Here is a 21,798-nt window from a genome sequence, read left to right as displayed (position 1 = left end):
TGAAGGCAGTGTTGGGTTGGAGGTCTGACCACTAAAAGGCAGCGAAAGGGATGAGACAAACAATGTATAAAGTTTCACGGCTAACTCTCAAATCCACTTTTCCCATTGAGTTTTTGGGGTTCTGCACAAGCAGCCTGTGATGGAGGTGGGATTATATTACATTTGACAGCAGCTGGAGTAGATTTAAACAATGAGTGTCATTGAACAACAGACGGCTGCCTGTCCAGAGCAGAGGCCCCCTCAGCTTCTGGTCCAGCTGTCAGGGTTTGTCTAGTGCTGCTCCTCGTCTTCCTCCATTCATTGGCACGAGCTAATACCCTATCACATTATCTGACCCACGCATTTCCCCTAAAAATCCATGAAAACAGTGATAAGACAAAACAGCTCCAGCTGGCAGTTGCTGAACAATGAAAGCCTTTTGAGAGAGTGCAGAACCAACACATGGAAGGGCCACGACGATACACGGAAAAGGTCACATTAAACCAGGCGTGTCAGGAAAAGTAATAATGCATGATTGAGGAGAAGTGAGAAAAAATGTTGCCATGATTTGTTGCAGTAAAACTTTATCATGTGGCTGTCTAGACTAAAGAGGTTGACTGGGAGCAGAATACAGTGTAGCGTGGGTAACAGAAAGGGAGAGTGTGGGGAAATTGGGCACTGTGACTGATCTGGCATCTGTTAGCCTCAGGTTGATTTCCGCCGGGCTGAAACTCAACACCACACGCTGCAGCACACTCTCCCGTACGTATTCAAACCCTGAAACCCTTTCATCACAGGATCAGATGCTGATGACCTCAAACTCGGCTGTGGATGCTTATTTAATGCAAAACTAGAAAGACTAATTTACAAAAATGTAAATGTTTACATTGACAGTTGTACTCGGCGAACGCGGAGCTAATTAAGCAAATCATGTTCAAATAGCTTTAGGGATCCAGTTTTGATTTTTTTCCATCAATGCTATCAGGTGACTTGTTGGTATACTGCCCCAAATCTGGTTAAAGCCTTTCACATTGTCTAATGCACACAACATAACAAAGACAGATGGCCAGTGGTGAACAGGTGGGAAGACATTTTAAGACAAAGGGATGAAGGGAAAACAACTTAAGAGGCAACAAGAATATCAGTTTACATTACTAATCTCAGATCAGTGGATGTGGTGCTGCCTGGGTTTTTGTGTTTTTCTAAGATCGGGGAATGAAGTGCATTTCTTAGTGGATGTTTTTGGGTTAGACTAAAGAGACTTTTGCTTCTCTGCACACAAATCCAAAGGCAATTCCACATGTTAAATCCATATATGGCCGCAAAACTGCTGAAATAGATGCGACTCTGCCTTTGCCTATGCAAGACAAAAATACTTTTATGACAGTAAAAATAGATCCAGATTCATTTAAGATGTGTATGATGTAACTGAGCTTCACTTTCTTTGACAAGTGAATGCTTTTCTATTTTAAGCATTTGACCAAGAAGCCGTTTTTATCAAGTGTTGCTTGTGAATGAGACCTTTGATTCATCAGAAGCTTCCCAACGAGGGTTTTGATCAGTCAAACACCTCTGCTGCATTATTTTTTGTTTTTTTTTTAATGTGAGGAATAGATTGTTGTCGCAGCCTCTGTTTGGTGCACAGGTCGACCAGGCCAGCTGTAAACATCATCTCACCTAAGCCTTTATTTACCAAACAAAGGCAGGCAGCTCGTTCAAGGTGGGACATGACTGTAGGACACAAACACCGTATCCAGGTCATAAGCACATCCGCAGTCATTGCTGTGTGCCAGCTGAGGAAGCCTTGATACTCTGTGAATCTAAGGTGACACCAACATGTAGGGCAACATGCAACGGGTGCAACAGCAGGAAAAAACAAGGACAGGCACGTGACGGCATTGACCACAATATGTAAGTGACAAGTGAAGTGCAATCGACAGTGCAATGAGCGTGCAACATAAAGAATGAGGATGTTGCCCATCAAGAAAGCAAATAGCGTGGCTAGAAGAGCAGAGGGTGGAGAGAAGTGGGAGGCACTTCTATGACACTCAGCTGCCAGTTTATTAGGTACAGCGAGTGAAAACTAATAGAGATTGATGCAACGATTCTTGCAATAAATCCGCCCTTCATGAAACTTAGAATGTTCAGTTCAGTGAAAAACTGTTAAGTATGAAAAAAATAAATAATTGCTCACACCTGTGTGTTTCCTTATAAAACGTGGTCGGTGGTGCTATTTTCAGTAGGATGACAAAAACAACTGAATTTTCCGTGAAGGGAACTCCGGTATAAAAAAGGATCATTTCTGGTTTTGCGCTGTCAGTCCCATAAACCAGAAGTGCCATAAAAGTGGCTTTTAAAAAAGTGTTACTCACTCTCTCTCTTCTCCCGTTCCCTCAAGATGGCGTCCAGCCACTTCTGCTTGTCCTCTGCATTTTTGGCCATGCAGACAAACCACTTGTTTTTAGCTGTGTTGTGGATCTTCCAGCCGTTAGTCACCGTGTAGTTGTTGCTGTGATAGTCCGCTGCAGGGAAAAAGAATATAAAGTCACTAATTCTTTGAATGGGAGAGGGGTTACCATGAATAACATTAACAGAGTTTGTTATGGAGCACAGAGAGCTGTTATTCTAATATATCAGGCCTATACTGGAAAGGCCTTTAGGGTTTGGGAATTTACTTAAAACAAATCATCTAATTAAAATAAAATTTACTGCAAATTATCTTTCTGGATCATCCCTTTTTGTGGAACTTGTTTTTCTTTCACCCCTTGTTCTCATGTTCTCTTTTTATTTTTCATTCTCCGAAAACGAGATAAAAACCTCACATACAAACACACCATGCTAACACTGAACTCACTGACCTCATGTATATGTTGCACAAGTTAGCATTGAAGTTATGAAGAGGATCTACTATCACGCAATGATTTACAAGCCAATTAAAACAGATAAACTTGGCGCACAGTGAGAGCAGTAACAGACCATCTTTCCACTGACTCAACAGAATCTCTCCTCGTACCCCTTTCTAATTTTATCATCCATTTAGCTGCAGGTGAGCAGCTCCTGAATAATGAATGGCCAGTGGTAATGGGGTGCATTAGTCTCACACTCAAAGGTCATATAAATAGATCTAATACTTCAGGCCCCACAGGGAGCAGCTCCTGCTCATCTGGGAGAGCTACACATACTCCTGTGTCAAGCCTCTTTTTGGCCACTGGAGTGGAAAAGATGGATTCTAGTAAGATCTTATGTAAGTACATGCTGAGATGTGGTAACGTGGTGTTTAACGAGACTGAGAGGTGTACAAGTCAGTGAAGGTGAGGACATGTTTTATCATTGTGAAAGCTTTCCATGCAGATTACAGTAAATTCATAAAACAGGCTGTTATTTCCACTAGCCTCTCTAACTATGAGACTCAAGATTGTAGCATATTGTGCATAGTTTAGGAGATTTGGGTCATCAGTTATGCTTTTTGCAATAGAAACCTGATCTCTCCATTCAAACTGTCAGCAGGCAACCCCAACCACTCCCACATTTCGTCTTTTATACTTAGTAATCTGTGTTCTGGAGGTCACATATGTACGCATTTTCAGAGTGGGACCCCGTAGTTCTGCGAATAAGGCATGTTTTTCTTTGTGGTTTCCCCTTCAGCGGCCTAAATGTGACAGCCTGCAGACATGCAGAAAAAAAAAAGTCATGTGAGCTTGCAAAATATTCTGCCAGCGCAGACGAGAAAAAAAAGAGGAAACGTGAGTGAGGGGAAGACAAAGTGTTTCTACACCAGCAGACAACACGTACCAAGCCCAGCGCGGTGCCTCGCAACAAACCGCAACAGCAATGTGAGCTGAGCGAGGGCCATATCACAACAATCGCAAAGAGCAATGCTGGAGCTCACCGAGTTTATCACCTATAGACCTGCGTAGCTTTTGCGCTTTAGATTTGTATCAACACCTTCAGCTATCACTGAATAGCTGACATCAAAAGGTGGCAGATGAGATTGCGAGCTACATCCTTTTTGAAACTAGGTACAAGTATGCCACTCCACCCAAACTGTCAACAAGTACCTGATTCATATCCAACCACCGGTGTCATCACAGTTTCAAGAACTAAGATGTGAAATGAAAAATGAACACTGATGCAAATTGGAAATCATAAATATTACGGTGACCTGTGGTATCAAACTGAACAAAGCTTGGCTAACATGGCCGCTACATCAGAAACATCCAGAGACTCGTGTTAACCTACGTAAATGCTTCGAGGGAGTTGCATGAATGGACATAGAGACAGTCTCCAAAGGTAATGTTGCTGGGCAAACACAAACCTGTTCCATCTTCTACATTTTCCACCTCCATCACCTCGGTGTTGATTCGGCCTCTGAACACATAGAGGGGCCCGTTGATAGACTTGGTCCTCTTGGTGGACTTCTTTCCAGAAACCCTAGGAAATGAGACGACACTGTGGTTACACTCAGCAGGGAAAATATCCGTTGATGCCAGTGCCAGAGCGAGAAAAGAACCTGTGTCTGTAACACACGCACATTCATGCAGACGCACGTATGGGAGCTGCAGACACATGCAGTTGTTTTTGTTTTGCTTGCATACTAAAAACTTGTCTATACAAACAAGAACGTGAACATTTGCTCTAATTTTCCATGTCTAGCTCCTTTCCTGTAGTCAGTCAATAGAAAGATTTTTGAACGCTTTCTTCCTCTTGCTGTTAGCTGCTATGCAGTTGTCCGGACGCTGCCTTTCTCACCTGGACTTCCTCTTACAGTAAACCAAAAGGTTGTCGAACAGGAAGAAGACACGCTCCTGGATATTGCCAGCTGAGATTTTGAGGAGATTTCCCTGGAGCAACAAATCTGTGCAAATATCTGTCAGGTTGGTTCCCTGAAGAAAGAAACAAAGATTGAAAAGGACATTAGCTAATGACAACATGAAGTAGTTTCACCCATCACATGCAGGGCCTTCTTATTTGTCTTTGTGCTCGTGTGTGCAAACTCTGAAAGCACTCTCATCCTGAATTGGGGAGTTGCAAAGAAAACACTGTTGTCTGTATCAAAACTTGAAGAGTTCACAACCTCAGCGAAACAATATGAAATTCAACTTTGACTCCATGGATTGTTTTCATTCCATCATCAATGATGGGAAGGAGTAAACACAGCTGCCCCCCACCCATCTCTAATGCATATCTGCACACTGTTCGCTGTCAGAACAGTTAGCTGCAATCACTGAACTTCTGACGAGTTACATCAAAACCTTTTTGCACTGAGTGTTGTCAACGCACAGTAGCTGGAGAGCTTCCAAACATTACTGCGAGGTAGCATCGAACTGGAGGTTTGGACAAATTCGTACTGTGTTGAGTGGTTGGAAGCACCAAACACGAGAGCAGCAGGGCTTCCCCTCACATGTGTGACCTTGACCTACATACAGTCTCCTGTGTGACTCTTGTTTTGGGGAAAAACAAAGCCTTTGCATTCTCTCAGGATATAAACACGTGCACACAATGTCTGGATCCCTACACATAATAATACAGCTGAACATGCATAGAGGAAGGGAAAACACGACTCATGACATTATACAGACTGTAGGTGGAAGTGCCTGAGCCATATTCTGGTCCCTGCAGTGAAAACGGGTCAAATGCTCTGTACCTCTGTCATGCTGAGAGTAAATTTCAAAATTTTGATACAAAAGCCAAGTCAGCTTCACTTATTCAGGAAGGCGTATTGTGCTACTCTGCAGCCCACCACCCTCACAGGATGTGATCACGTCTTTCTTAAAAGCAGTTTCTCGCTAGCTATCAAATAGACCACAACCCGTTGAGACCGAAAGAACATTTTTCCTTTATGAAGCAGAGAAAGGCTAGTGACAAAAACCACACACACTGGTCTTTAACAGCCAACGCTGTGACAGCTGAAATAAATACATCAAACATATTTGCCGCATTTTCTGTATTGAATTGTCTGAATTTTATTAACAACAAAGCTCAAGATGTGTCTGAGTACTTATTTCTTATTTCAAGATGAAGATTATAAAATGAATATTTAGAAAGCAGTCTATGAACCTTTCGGTCTTGGTTAATGGGGTTGTTGACGTCAATCTGTTAGCAAGCCTCGTTGATTGACCACAGCATGGTGTCTAATTAACATTTTCACAAAGTGGCTGAACTTGAGGACTAACATTATTTAGGCATCATTTGGGTCAGAAATTCAGTGTTTTCACATTTCCAACTACAGAACAGAAACTGCTTTCATACAGATACAGATGCCTGCATGAGCAACCATGCTCTCACATGTTCCTTCCCGAACTGTGAATGACAAATAAAACTGCCTCCTACTATGAACATTCAAACAACCCAGGAAATATTAAATGATTTAATTCAACATGGATAACCTCCAGTGACCCCTGAGCAGGAGTAGGTAAACATGCTGCCTGTCAAAACAGGGCTACTAAAACATAAAACGAGTAACTGAGTTAAAATACATCTCATTACTCATTGTTAAACGGATCATTCCACTCCAAATCATCTGGAACTAAATACACCCATGTGTGGACTTAACGCAACCTCCCCCCTTTGGCTAGTAGAGTACCCATCAGCCCCCCGCCACATGCCCACAGGCATACACGTATACATCAGATTTGGACTCCGCTGTTGTCTTTGATGTTCCTGACATGGTTCGACCAGAGACCTGCGGAAACCCCCCACCGGCCACACCCTCTCTCGAGCGTCCATAATTGATTCCCATGAGCGTGCATTTATGATGTATGTTCATCGCTCCACAGTTCTTAGATAGAAAAACGATTCTCTGAGCTTTTCTTAAGGTGCATACCGACAGGGTGCGGGGAGGGGATCGTGTTTCAGACGATCGATTCCACCTCATGTTAACTGCACAGAGCAGAGGTGGGGGTGGGCGTGAGCATGTGTAGGAGTGTATGAGAATTCAGAGGGCATGCTTGAACCTATGGGTGCACATGCATGCATGTCTTGCAGTGTGTGTTTGCGTACATGTGTGCGCTTCCCATTATTTATAATGCATGCGTAAAACAAGCAAGTGTAAGAATACGTGGCAGAAGTGTGTGCGTACATGTGTGTGCATGTGCACAGTACATCTGAGCAGTGGTAATGCGTCTGGGCCTGAATCGGCACTACTGGCGTCCTCTTCCATTAGGGCTGGAGGTGATTAGCCTGGAGAGTGGCTGGAGAGAGGCAAGAAGAGCGAGACTAATGCTGTAAGGCTGATGGCTCGTTGGGGGGTGAATGGTGTGTGTGTGTGTGTGTGTGTGTGTGTGTGTGTGTGTGTGTGTGTGTGTGTGTGTGTGTGTGTGTGTGTGTGTGTGTGTGTGTGTGTGTGTGCATGTGTGTCGTTCAGAGGGAGAGTCAGAATTTTCCTGTCTTGTCTTGTCTGTTTGAGGTTTCCCCCTGTATGAAACTGACATAAACAGATATAAAAGCTGGTGGTGTGATAATAAATAAATAAATACTCAAAGACATTAAGCTTAAATTGTCTTCACATTTGAGAATCTTTGATTGCTTTGTTCTAGTCACAATGCTAGTCAATGATCACAGAATCATCTGTTTTTTCTGTTCTCTTGGGTTAAAACTGAGACATGGACCAACAGAAAGAAACACACATCAAAAGAAAGGCCATACAATATTCTGTATGATGTCAATGTAAATGCTAAATACCCATTTCTTGTTTTGTTGTGGTAGACAATCATCAGGGTCAAACAGTGACATTTTTCTGAGGGAAAGAGAAAACAGGGGTCTGTTTTGGCAAGCAGATAGTGGGATGTCCCAGTGGGGCCCACTCTGGTTCCATCCTTCAAATTTTTTTCTTCATCTCCTTCAAATGTCCCCTCATATAACCCTCCCAGTGCATGTGAGACTGAAGCTCTGCTTCCTAGGTCTCTTCTGATTGGGCAGTATGCCTGTTGGCATCCCCCTTGGCACCCTGTGTGGGTGGATTGTCCCATTGGTGCCTGCTAAGACAAGGCCTCTGTTGTGGTGGGTGAGGGAGGCGTGAAAAATGCACTGGACCCATCGCCCAGCTCCCAAGCCCCATCCGTGGCCCCTGTCCTCAGAGCTGTGATCTGCCTGCAATAGCGTTTAACTCTTAAGACAGATGGATGGTGGTTGGGGTATTTCTAAATTAAGTTTTTATCATGGTTGTGTTGAAGGACTTTCACTTCTTCCTTTTGCAAAAAACCTTGTGTGTTGTATTTCAGGATTCTCCACTCCTCCTCCATTTCTTAGTTCCCTCTTGCGCTTTCTTTCTTACTCTCACCTCCCAGCCCTCGATGTGGGACTGCAGCTGTTCCAGAGCCTCCAGTTTCTCCATCTGCCTCTTGGTCTCATTGATGTTGGAGCAGACAGCCTTCATGACCTGCAGAGCCTCTTCCACTGCTGGATAGTCCGCATGCTTCTTAGGGGTCCGCTTCAGCAGTTCCTAGGTTGGAGAAAGGGGAGGTGGGCTGAGTTTTAAAACATCCTGCAGAATTTCCAGAAACAGGCACAGTCCAAAAAAACACATCAGTCTTCGGGGGGCATGAAGCATTCTATGACCTTTAGTAACAACACCTCTTCTACACCAGTCCCAAACCCTGCACCCCCACAGTCGTATATACTAGTAGGCGTGGAAGATTGAGTGCCTTGAAATGCCAATCGGTATGAAATTTTTGCTCCAAAATGTCTGGACCAATAAGACAGAATGAATCACTGGCATTGATCAACACAAATGAATGCACTGTACCCACGCAGTGAGTTTTCGGATGTGAGCTATTGTGTTAGTTTAGTTTTTAGATTTTCTGTGCAGACCGTGGTTCTGGCAATCAAAGCTGGTGTTGACAACAGCATCCATATGTTAGTGCTGCAGTTGTACAGTACCTTCAGCAGCAGAGGGTACTTGCAGATCCTCTGAATGGGGGTGAGAAGGTAGCCATCCAGGGGAATATCTGTGCTTTTCTTCCCTCCGAGCAGCATACAGTGCTGAACAAGAAAGGTAAAACAAACAATATCACACGCCAATGCACACCAAGATACCTTAAATACTTAATAAAGGAAGCATTATGTGTAAAGCCAGAAAGAAAGAGACAGTAAGTGTTTGAGAATTAAAGCGCATGAATACAGAGAAAACCTCGTCACATTTTGTGTGTACTTGTACATTATACACTGCTTGTGTACAAGCTTGTGCTGGTCTTTTCTTTAGCTTCACTTGTTTCCATGGTAAGTGATTCTCTGAGACACTTTGTCAAGTTACCAGCAGATTTAATTAAAGATAAATCAGAAAAAAATGCTCTTTCAAATATTTCTTTATTAGATGCTGTTTTTCCAAAGTGCATCTTGGTTCACTTACAAAGTCCATTCAACTTTTTCAGGCGTAATGTAGGAAACTTTTTGTCATTATCTATGACAGCGCCTGTGTGAGCATCTGCAGCAGTTTCAATTGCTGCCTCATGCCCTTATTCTTCAGCAATAAACAGGCTTTAATTGACTATTGTTGTCATTTCTATTCAGTCACAGGTGCAGTAGAATAATTTATCTCCATTTGGGAGCAAAGCCTCAGGTGTGCTGCTATATGTCTGCTTTTATGAACAATTTATTAAACTTGGATGCAGATTAAAACATGCTCATATTTACTAGTCTTTTAATTCACATGAATGCATGGAGAATGTTTGAGAGCATTTTTTTGTGCACCAAAAGATTGTTCTCTTTCTGCTTCTGTCACAAGAAAGCAACGAGCCACGAAATTAAAACAGAAAAGATCAGTGTCATTTTTAAGATGGCTTATTGGGACACACAATTCTACATCTGCACCTACACTATATTTCTTCTGCTCTGCCACAGAAAAGACTCCACGCTTTTCAACAAAAGGATCACTCAGAAACCTCTTAAGTTCCCTCTCATTCTCCAAGAAGATTTCGACTTTAAGAAAGTGCCCCCCAGAACCAGTTGAAAGGAGGAGTTCTTCAGAAGGGGGGCTTACAGTTACAGTTCTGGTTTCTCTGCGCCTTGTATTTTGCAGGGGCGCAGCCTGTCAGCGTGCCATGAGCTCATGGGACGGGATGAAAGATCAAAAGCAGCCATGCAGATAAACCACTCGAGTGTTCTCCACTGGGAAAGAAGGCAGGAGATCAGTTCGGAGCATTATAATCATATGGCAATTCCTTTCAACTCGACACAACGCGCAAGAGGACGGTGGGGGTGGTGGAGTGTTTCTGATGGAAAAATGAGCAAGAAGAATGAATCACTGATCGCAACTGCAGAACTTCCCACGAATTTCTAACGTATCGATACGAACGGCCCATTTCTATCTAAATCCTCCCCAACTTCCTTTCCTTCTTTCCCCTCGTCTTCTGCTTATTTGTAATGTGCTAGCCTAAAGCCAGAACTCCCTCTGCTCTTCACTCTGACCTCCTTTTGCTTTCACTTCACTTCTCTCTTCTCTTCCAGTTAACCAATTAACACTTCATTTCTCCATCGAATTTCCGAAGCTTTTTCAGTCTGTGATTCAATTAGCATAAAAATAGTTTAATCCAGAAAGAAAATCCACTGGAATTAAACACATCTGAAAAGACGCCCATGGCAATACATATAGCACTACCATTAATTACTATGACAGTGATTTGCAATGGTCGTCACTTCAGGAACTGAAAAGCATTCATGCTGTATCCTCCACTATTCTACCAGAGAATCACATATACTTCAAATAAAACAATGCTCTGTGCTTTTTCTAAATTGCAGTGAATCAGTCTTGTTTCTATTTTGCTCATGGTTGCTACACAAAGCCCGAGCGCTAGTCCAATATTTGTACTGTTATACTGAGCAGGTCTGACAAATGCTTTAATACATAACCAGATGTTGTGTAGCGATTTTATTTTGGAAGCATCAACGTCGCATAAGACCTAACCAATTAACCACTGCATGACTGGGCCAGAGGAAGCAAAGGCCAAAGTACACAGCAACACTCTGAGCCCACTGTTTCCAGTCCTGTGGGTCAGAATAATGCCATGGAAGGAAAACCATCAGGCAGCGACAAACGCAAGGCCTCAGATCTCTCAGCCAAGCCCACAAAAGCTGCCAACACTCCACAGCTGGCTGGCCCAGAATCTGCAGATGATTTCATTGGTTGGACCCTCACTCAAAGGCCCCGTCACCATTCTAAGTTCATTGTCCAGGGCCCAAAGGTTTGGGTGTCAAAACACAGAAACAGCTGGCAGCGGAAACACTACAAGAGCAACACAAAAGTGACCTTGTTGGTTGCATCCTGTCCGGGGAGGAAGAACCCTCTGACCTTGTTATGTTTTCTGCTCTTTATTTAAGTGTTAACATGGAAATGGAGGTGATACGATGGAAGGAAAAAGGAGGATGTGGATGGATAGATGACAATGAAAATAAAATAACCAAGAGGAGACTCGCAGAAGGAAAGAAATGTAGGGCAAAGGGAGATGGTAGTAAAGATAGCAGCAAAGAAATAAGGTGAGAGGGTTATTTGGACAAGTCTGACCACAACTAGAGGAAACGATACACAGGACTCATGTGACATGAATAATTAATACATAATTAAGAAGAGAGAAATCAAGAGTCAAAGTGGAAAGAGGAAAGAAATCCATAAAATGCAGAAGAAAGACAGATTTGATGATTTGAGAAGTGAATAAACAATGTAAAGAAAGGACAGAGCAAGACAGAGTGAGGAACTTACCAGCAAGAAGGTCCTGATGTCTGGGATCTTGTTTAGCTCCATGAGAAGTCGCAAAGCCTTCTCATGGTTGCTGCAGTACTCGCCGTACACTGAGAAACTCTCCCTCTGCAAAACAGGAGAGAAACACAGGTCAGGATTGCAGACCAGGGACTTGATGCCGTGTTTTAACTGGCTGGTTGGCAGCCTTGAATAATCCACTGACAGATTTGACAGGAGGAAGATTGACAGTTCAGAAACTGGTGAGAAGGCTCCATTTACAACCATATAATGAGATTAAGTTGTACTATCACAGGGAAAGTGGCGGATAACTGCAGTTCCACAGCTGTCACTGCTTATTATTAGTAGTAGTAGCAACGTCAGCTTTTGCTCTGCCATGCGACGACGGCAGAGCATAACTGCACCGATGATCAGACTGAATTCCTGAAGAATACTGAAGTGTTCCGAATCATTCTGTGACACTGACTGACTGACTTCTCTTTTTCAAAGTAATCTACAGCATAGTGGAAAAAAAATAGCATGCCATCATACGACACTTCCTCTTTTTCCTCAGATAGCATCACGCTGCTCGACAGGACGAGAAAACAACCCTGGCACCAATACACAAGCTTTTGTTCTGCCGCCATTTAGCTTTCTTGACAATATGTAATACGACACCTGGGTAAGCAACATGCTGTAGCACAGTACCACAGCTGCAGTTGAATTTACACCCTGGAGCTTATTGAAGCCTATTGTGTATTCTTAACTATGCAACAGTAATTGGGATGTGAAACTATGTGCATGGTGGGGTTTGAGCTTGAGGTCTAGAAACTGAAACTGTCATTTGAAACAGCCTCGTAAGTGAAATCTAAAACTGCAGGTGTTTGGACACCGCTTTCAACTTTAACTGATATGCTGCCGCCTGAAGGATTTGCATGTAAAGCTGGCTTGGCCTTAGTCCTACAAAAGGAACAGTCAACATTCAGTCATTGAGACCAATCAGGGTAAAGAGCTGATGGCATCTCTCAATAATTTTATTGAAGCATGTTATCAAGTTCTTTAAAATGATCGTCTATGATGGTTGCCAAGCCAGCATCCTGTGTTGGCACAGATGTGGAAAACAATTATGTGCACGGTTTTTACACCCACACACAAACCTAACTACATACAGAACGTCACCGCTGAGTGCATGTGCCAGTTTCACTCGGTAACCCAGCAGAACTGACGGAAGAGGCCAAACAAAGCCTACAGCTCTTTTTATAGAACTCTGATTCTCTGCTCAGTTCCTTTGACCAGAAGGTGAACATCTTTTATAGATGTTTAATACAAATGAGCACAATGTAAGTGGTGGGCAGTTTTTACCACACGGAGAGGTAGGGCCCCAAACACACCCGAAGCTGCGTTTGGCAGGGGATTCCAGTCCAAAGCACCACTGGGAGCAACAGCTGGGCCAGCATATGGTGTGAAACCCCAGATACTGTCAAACTGAGTTAATACACTACACAGTTAGAGGAAGAGAGCCCAGGAGGGACAAGACTTGTAAATGTGCACGTCTATTTGTTCATGTGTACTCATAAAGGTTAATTATTTGTAACAGTTTGACAAAATGCTGTTATGATGATGTTTCTCCACATCTACTCAAAATCAGTAAGCTAGCATTTACAGATCAGGGCCCCTTTACAGCTCACATTAGCACTTTGTCATAAACACAGACTTCCTCCTTTATTCCAAAGAGGCCGCTCTCTCAGCTCAGCAGTACCAAACCTCCAACCGAAGTTGTCCACAGCACAACATCATCTGGCAACAAACAGATCAGACACGTGTGTAGCAAAAGTTCATTTTGCAGCTTCTTACAATGCTGCTTTGCTGGAAAACACATTAAAAAACGTAATGGTACGCTTTATGAAGCAGTTGTCTGTAAATTGCACATAATTTGTAGGATTGAAACATTGAGAAACCACCGCGTGGTCTTTTGAAGTCTCTATCTGGGCAGACAAAGCAACTTTAAAAAAATGTGCTCTCCAACAGTTTGCTGTTCATGAAACCAGTAAAGTAAACAGAATGTCTTCTGCCAGTCCGCTCTCCTCAACTGCTAGCAACAACTACACTGAACATGGCCACACTGTGAAATCCAGCAGTAAACAGGATGACTTGTTTCCATGTGTCAGTATCCCAGATAGTATCACAGTATCCCAAACAACTTGTGGAGGTTTCTTGTACCTGAACTAAGCTGTTGTGGTCTATATTAAAAATAGCATACAGCTGAAAAAGAAAATAGCAGCTCAAGCACTTGAGCAGGCTGAATATTAAGGGAGTGTTTAGGGACACGTAAATGTAGCCACAGTATATCGGTTTACACCTACATGCTCCTGGATAAGGTGGTGCTTCAGTGGCTGAACCTGAAAACAGCATGGCTTTCTGCAGCTACGCTTACAGCCGAAGCCCACTCCATGGTATTTCCTTTTCTCAGGTGACAACAACTAAACAGTCAATTCAAACACTCATGTCATACCAAGGGCAGAATGTGTCTATCTAAAACATCAGGTCTCCTCTGAAAGGCTGAAAGACATCAGTTGTACCCAGAATAGCTCCACGACTTAGGTTGCCCTCGCGATAAACATACGTGTTTCTTTGAACGCTTCGTCATTGGAATGTTATTTCGGGGACTAGATGAGAGGGTAGTATCACACACGAGGAATCACGTAGAGTCAAAGCATAATGGGCGTAGTTCAGAGAGTGCATAATGACATGACTGTTGCCTCTTGCACGGTGCTCGTATATACACTCCCAGAAATAGAGCAAATATTGATGTCTGTGATTTCTCCTCTAACGTGACTCACTCTTCTACCTCGGCAGACTTTGAATCATCTCATGCATCATGAAACGAGGGCTTAAACATATACCGCATAAGAAGAGTTCTAATGACAAATATGGTTATTTCAATAAAAAGTCTAAAACCTTTTTTTTTTTTTTTTTTTACAGCTGCAGCTTCCCAAACCATCTTGGCAACATCTGACTTTGAATAGCAATGAATCTTCCCATTTTTCTTCCCTAACTGTGAGTGGCAGACAGTCTTGTGGAACAATGCAGGAGGTTAATCAAATCCCAGTCATGGTGTTGACCTCTGGTTGAGGTCAAGGGCTACGGCTGGAGGGCGCCAGACGGGGCCAACCGATTGGCTGAGAGGTGTCAGTGTTGAAGGAGACAAAGGTCATGGGTTGGAGAAGGAATTGTAATGGATATGCAGGGTAACACTTCTCTTTCAGTCCCCCTACGTTGCATTTCTAAGCAGTATATAAACCTTTAAGAAATTGTTTGCAACACACTATAATTTTAAAGCAAGAAAGTGAGTTTGTAATTATATATTGTGTGTACGTAATGTTTGTGCATTAAACATATTGATGCTGAAATGATCAACTCAAAATCTATTTCCAAAAATTGTAACTGAAATGAATTAATCATTTAAAGGAACATTTTAGGAAACAGGCTTATTTGTTTTTAGCTCAGTTAGATGACAAGATGATTACCACTCTCACATCAATACAGTAAATGTCTACCTGAAGCTAGCAGCCTGTTAGCTTAGCTTAGCATAAAGACTAGAAACAGGGGAAAACAGCTAGCCCGATTCTGTCCAAAGCTAAGAAAATCTACCTGTCAGCATGTTAAATTCACTTTATATTAACACGTTATAGCTCCTTTCTTTAATCTGTACAAAAATCCAAGTGTCAAAATGGCCTGTTTTGGTTTTATGAAAAATTGTTCAAATAATCCATCCACAGCATATCGTTTTTACGCTTTGATAAATGTGAAAAATTCTTTACCTTGTGGACAACCACAGAGTTCAATGGCACCAAAAACTTTGCCAACACAGGCAATACTAGTTATATATTATATCAATGCTGACATGATGACATTTATTGAGTTCTGCTTCATCACCATGACTCATCATCATACCTGAAAATGATATCCAATACTAGTTTGAGTCACAAAAGTTTCCTTCCTGTTATGGCAGACTTGAAATAAACTGAAATTATGAAGAGGCTGAGGCTTTTCCTTCCATCGATTCAGCGAGAAATCCAAGCACCTGCATCTTCCCTATTACTCATCCAGTCTGACCTCTATATCTCCCAGTCTGACTGCAGGGCAATGGAAAAAAAAAAAAAAAGCGATCGGGCTCCTTTAATCAATTCTCCACCCTGACACTTGGTCTGACAGACTAAATGTCCATAACGACACACATATGTGTGAAGGTACATTTTGATCAGCCAGTTCAACAGCCATCCGCTGTGTGACTCATTTGAATTCATGCTACGAGCAAGCAGTGGCTCTGTTATTATTGAGGGCTGGTGTGGTTCATAAAATGGCATGTGGGTTGGATTTTTAGCTATATAAATATTTCTCAGAGGCAAAACCTGCTCCAGAGGGAGAAAAGATGTCAGTGGTTGAGTTTAATCTTATTAGAGCCACAAATCCACAGATTCTTGGCTCTAATATTAGATTGAATCCGAGTGAAAAAGCAAGTTGCACAAACATGCAGGTTTACTGGCTCTCCAACAGTGAGGTTTTTCTTTTCCACCTTTGAGAAATTTGAATCTGATGGTGTCCTGAAATGTTGACCTGTAGGCTGATGGAGCAAACTGATGGTGGAATACCTAGCTGAGGTGTTGTGTGCCTCAGTGAAAGTGAACTGATGATAGTTTATCAGAGAGAGACGAGCAGAGGGAGGGAAGGAGCTTGAGATTGAGTGCTACCAGCAGAAGCCCCGTCCCCTCGCTGAGTGACACACCATCTCTTCCTCCCGGACACAGACCATTCTTTGTTTGTTCCCTGGGGCCAAACGAGTTCAAACAGAGGGGAGGGGAGCGGTGCGGGTGTATGTGGGGGTCGCAGAGAGGAGAGGAATCTTTGGATTGAGGGGCAAAAAGGAGATGGCAGAAACAGCGACTCGCACAGACCGATGAAGAGAGATGGAGGGAAGGGAGAGTCTTTTGCCTGACAGGATGCAGGCCTGCTTGGGAAAAGAGGAAAGGCAAAGGGGTGGAGGTAGTCCGTGTGTGCGTGCACCTGTGTGTGTTGGTGGGGGAGTCTGAGAGATGGGAGGGGTGTTTCATGTGAGAAAGAGAGAATTAAGGGGTATTTTCACAGCAGGCTTTGCACGCTTTCCCTGCATCTGTGGTTACGGGTAGCCCATGAAAAGAGTTTGTGTGTGTGCTTTTGCATGGAAGAGGAATTCATGCATGCATGCGCTCACACATGCGTGTCCGTGTGCTTGTATATGTGTGTGGTTGTCTGCTGTTTTATGTGTGTTTTCTGTGTGTGCCATGCACTTACAAACTGGAGGAACACGTGTCCCAGTGCATGCTGGGGGCTGGGTTCCGGCTGCAGACTGGTCTCCACTGCAGACAACACCTCTTTGTGCAACTCCAGGATGTCCTCAATATTTGAAAACAGAATCTATAAACAGTGGGATGATGTAAAGGGAGGGGATACAGAGGAAGGAAGAGATAAAGGGGCAGGGTGGAAGGAAGAGAGAGAAAAGAGCAAGGAAGTGGCCAACAGATGGATGGAGATGTGGGGAAAGAAGGCAAATCCGTAAATAAACAAAACATCTGAGCATTTGTAATATCAAAAATCATGTTAGACCTTCTGACTTGTAGGCTTGGTCTTACAAAAAGCCTTGAAAAGAAAGTCCTACCTTGACATGTTCAGGTGAGAGACACTGTTGGTCATCTGAGGTTTGTCTGATTCGATGCAAAAATGCCTGAAGAGGAAACAGAAACAAATCAGCCAGGTTTAAAAAATGAGCATTTACATCTGAAAACATAAGCATAGTGAATTTTGAACGTCCCGAGAGTCTGATTCACTGTCTATGAGAGAACAGGACAAGTTTTTGAAATCCCAAACCATCTTGTGCACACAAGAGTGGTCTGACGCTGGAAGTCCAGGTTCCCTCCACTGATTATTTTAAAATGAGTGCATCTGTGCTCTTTGACAAAAATAGTACATACAGGTTGTGTCACATCACTATGCATGGGCATAGACACCCAAGCCTTTGAGCAGTAGACAGTCAAACGTACACTCACATCCTCCACAGAAAATTGCCATTCACAGTGCTAAACACAGGCATGTCACAGTTGTTTCACATCCCTTATGTCCCACAGAACTTTTCCACAAGATGACGTTGTTTTCCAGCTCACTGTATGGTTCTTCTGTAGAAGCTAATGCACCTGAGCGTTCAGCTGTAAGACATCAGCAGAAATAGCTGCTTCATTGTTGCAGCGTCTACACACCACTTCACCAAAGACGACCATAATAGGCTCATGTCAAGTTGAGCTTTGCCTGTGTGTGCAGTTCTGTCCTTGTGTGTGCAGTTCTGTCCTTGTGTGTGTGTGTGTGTGTGTGTGTGTGCGTGTGCGTGTGCGTGCATGCGTGCGTGCGTGCCTGCCAATCAGTAGAAAAAGAATGGTGAAAAGAGGGGAAGTGAATCTGCAAACAGCTTCTTTTATTCTCTCTTCCCCAATTCTCTGTCCATCAGCTTGTGTCTGACAGGCTTAACCTGCCTCAGTCTGACTGTCTGCCTCATCTCCAGACACCAATACGGTCTTGAAAAGAAAGGGATAATGGAGATATGAATCCCCAAACTGCCAAATAAAACTCTATTCCTGTAGCCTTCATCTGGCAGGCTCTTGCTGCTGTGCCTGCCTGCATTTCAGTGCCTGAATTCTGAAAAGCGATGATGCGTGGATGAAGGGTGTTACAAAGGGGAAAAAACAGTGAATGTATAATGATTCTTAGAGTCTAAGTATTGCTGGAGCTCTTTGACCTGATTCACACCTGCCACTTAGAAGTTACAGAAATAAAACAAGCAGCACAATGACCTGTACACATACAGCCTGAGCACTCGTGTCAAAGGGTAAACGGCCCTTAGTGGTATTCTAGTAGTTTTGGTTTAAATTTGTTGTAGATTTTCATAAACAGGGTTCGACCATTTTCATGTAATAAAATGCGCCAAACTTCTCAGTATGTCAGTCTTAAATAAAGGATTAAAGACTGAAAAGAGTAAAGAGATCAGGGAAACATCTGATCAAAGAAATGAAGTAAAAATACATACATATCTGACTACTGGTACCAACATTTTTCTATTCTTGATGCTTTTTTGCTGATATGTTTTTAGTCAGCACTCAAAAAGTATTGAGATTCAATATCAGTCCAAATACATTTAAATAGAACATAAATAGCAACCCCAAACGTTTGCATGGCTACATGTCATTAGATGTAAGCAAGAAAATCTCTTATTGTAATTTAGGAGAAGCAGCCTTTCATAGAAAAGCCTTGCATGCTGTATACAGTCAAACATAACATCAGTCAACTGCATGTCTTACTTACAGTAAGTCACTTGCCTATAATGAAAGACTGACACTTGTAATCACACATTTGCTCTAAAGATAGAGGCCAGCCAACCAGGCAGTCAGGCAGCAATCATATCATTTCCTCTGAGACCAAACACTTTGGGAGGATCGTCTCCAGCTTTTTCCCCTCTTTGCTAGCTTTTGCGTAGGTTGTACCAAAATAGAAAGCAAAGGTCTTTAGCAGTGAGCTGTGACCTTGCTAATTAAGACTAGTATTAAAGGGAAGCAGTAGTCATCGTGTTCTTGACTGGTTTTGGGAGGGAGCTGATTGTGCTTGAGGCGTACACTAATTAAATCTCCCATATGGCAACTTGTACCATGTCCACACTGGAGGAGTCACTCATGTGAGAGATTGCTCCCTGGCAGAGAAGACAAGAAGAGGCAGGAAACAAGACTCTTCCTCAGTCGCTTTCAGATGGTGGGTGGAGGAGAGAGCAAAGGGGGCAGAGGATGAAAACAAAAAAGGGAAAGGGACAGCAGTGGAACAGAGGGCGAGGTAAAACTCAACCATCCAGACACTCCAGAGTCACACCTCATTGACATCTTAGACAGCTACCATCCAGGCAGGATTCACTCCTTAAACTAAATGTGCCACACAGATGTGGTGACGGGGGGATCAGCAAGGAGGATGGACTGAAGGAGCAACAAAGAGCTCCTTTGAGTCCAAGCCCTCGCTCCGACATAGCCATTTTCACCAAGGATTGTGTTGGCTGTCTCCATTGTTCCATCACAAAGCTCAGGTTTATTTGGAGAGAAAATTGGGAGCTTTCTCTGTCCACTGTCATGACTGAGACACTGGCTTGAGTAGAGCCAGAGGAGATGACAGACCAGAGCATGAACTGGCCATGCACACCAAGCATGTCTGCGGTTTATTCAAACTCAGGATTTTAACAGTCTGGACTGTAATATTTAGAGTGTGATCAGAATCAACAACAGGAAATGGCCCCAAAAGAAGGTATTATGGGTATAATTGGAAGGATGCTGACAGCTGATGGACAGCGGTTCATTGTGCTTGGAGAGCCAAGCATCATAATTGGGCAAACTGCAGTCTGGAGGACTGATTTTCATATTCTGCTATTTCTTGAGTCCTAAACGGTAATGGCCACCAGTCAGAGTAACTTCCTGCCAAGAGAACATACAAGTCAGTCATACTTAGCAGATGTTACAGAGACTGGAATCTGATTCAAACTCCAAATCCAAAATCTGCAACTTGGCAAGATGAGCGGTTACCATGCGACTGTTGTTAACATCTCCTGACTGGCTTCAGAATTTTAGCAGAGTAAAATTAAAGACACCCAATATTTCCCACTCTGGATTGGATAACACAAAAGAAGCAGATGTGAGAGCACCCTCAGATAACCCCCAGCATATTAAAAGTCGTGCATCATTTGCATGGAAAGGACAATACCTCAGAGCATCGTGCGCGAACACACACACACACACACACACACACACACACACACACACACACACACACACACACACACACACACACACACACACACACACACACACACACACACACACAGTGACATTAAGATAGGAGATGAATATTGAAAGAGCCATCCTTTCCACAGCGTGTAGCTAAGCCAGTTGTTATTGGAAAGAAATCAATCACGAAACACAAACGCGGTAGTCATGACATACACGGTAACTCTACTCTACCCACTGGACACAGTTGTTGAGCCCATTACTTTTTAATCAACATGCTGAGCAGCAGCGGGATGCGGCTGACGCTCTTTGTTTACTTTCATATCTCCATCTCAGGTGACCTTTCTGCCTCCTCTCTGACATCAGCACGCCATCGTCAGTGAGCCGAGGGTGTGTAATCATGTTAAGTGGAGGATCAGACATTGGTGAATAATATTTACATGAAAGATGAATAACAATAACTGTCTTTGTTGGCTAAGATGAACAGATCTGTTTGTCTGTTATTGACTGAGATCTAATTCAGCCACACAGTCAGCTCTTGGCAAACACTGGCTACGAGTTTGAAATGAACCAGCTGATGATTATGTTTTGAAAACCCACTGCCTACAGCCTTGAGCCTTAAAGATATAGACCATTGACACAACTATGCACATATATAGCAGCCTTTCCTGCATAGATTGCCCCAAGCAGCTCACAGCAGACTGTGTGCATAAGATGTCTTAGTTACTCTCCAATATCTAAAAATAGTGATGACATCAATCAATGTGTTAATAATAGTTGGTCAGATGGGACACAAATTCATTTTTTGATACCCTTGGACTCGTAATAATGAGTGAGAGTGGCTGCGGCTGTGGAAGGGCCTCAGCTGCTGCGCGGAGCACAACAGAGATATTGCACATGATGGTCTCTTGCCACAGGAGCACGGGCTGTTAGGGGAAACTGCTCGTGATGTAATCCCAGCGGAGACAAAACCATGAAGCCTCTTGATAGACCACAAAGTAGCTGCCAAATACAACACTAATGTAGAAATATACCACAGATACTTCAGTATGGTAAAGCCGGGGACGTCTAGAAAGAAGCCTGAAAGTCATTCTAAAAAACACCTAACACTCACTCTCCAAAAGGCCTGCTGAACTGTCGTTTATCACAAGAAGACATATAACAAAATGTTAGAATGCAGAATTCTTTTCTATGTTCTTTCTGTCTTCATCGTGGCATCATTATGGAAGGTGTTATCATCTTGAACATTTCATCATCTTGACCTCAGTTTCAGGAGACAGAATGCCTTAACTTGCTTTCTGTCACTCCTCT

General features: G+C 43.1%; 1 protein-coding gene across 2 annotated transcripts in view; it reads right to left on the bottom strand.

Moving 5' to 3' along the window:
* The window catches only part of prex1 (phosphatidylinositol-3,4,5-trisphosphate-dependent Rac exchange factor 1), a 77,400-nt gene that overhangs the window by 42,259 nt on the left and 13,343 nt on the right, over window positions 1–21,798 (bottom strand). For both annotated transcript variants that reach the window (XM_070968256.1, XM_070968257.1), the window contains exons 2-9: window positions 17,343–17,408; window positions 16,979–17,101; window positions 11,672–11,776; window positions 8,857–8,958; window positions 8,258–8,419; window positions 4,729–4,862; window positions 4,295–4,410; window positions 2,352–2,501 (exon numbers count right to left, since the gene is read on the bottom strand). In XM_070968256.1, the coding sequence (XP_070824357.1) occupies window positions 2,352–2,501; window positions 4,295–4,410; window positions 4,729–4,862; window positions 8,258–8,419; window positions 8,857–8,958; window positions 11,672–11,776; window positions 16,979–17,101; window positions 17,343–17,408 (958 nt within the window). The remainder of the gene's footprint in view (window positions 1–2,351; window positions 2,502–4,294; window positions 4,411–4,728; window positions 4,863–8,257; window positions 8,420–8,856; window positions 8,959–11,671; window positions 11,777–16,978; window positions 17,102–17,342; window positions 17,409–21,798) is intronic.

Source organism: Chaetodon trifascialis, chromosome 8 (assembly GCF_039877785.1).
Source record: "Chaetodon trifascialis isolate fChaTrf1 chromosome 8, fChaTrf1.hap1, whole genome shotgun sequence".
In the NCBI taxonomy this organism is placed as follows: domain Eukaryota; kingdom Metazoa; phylum Chordata; class Actinopteri; order Chaetodontiformes; family Chaetodontidae; genus Chaetodon; species Chaetodon trifascialis.
Note: the sequence above shows the minus strand (reverse complement) of the source record. Positions and strands in the feature narration are given on the sequence as shown.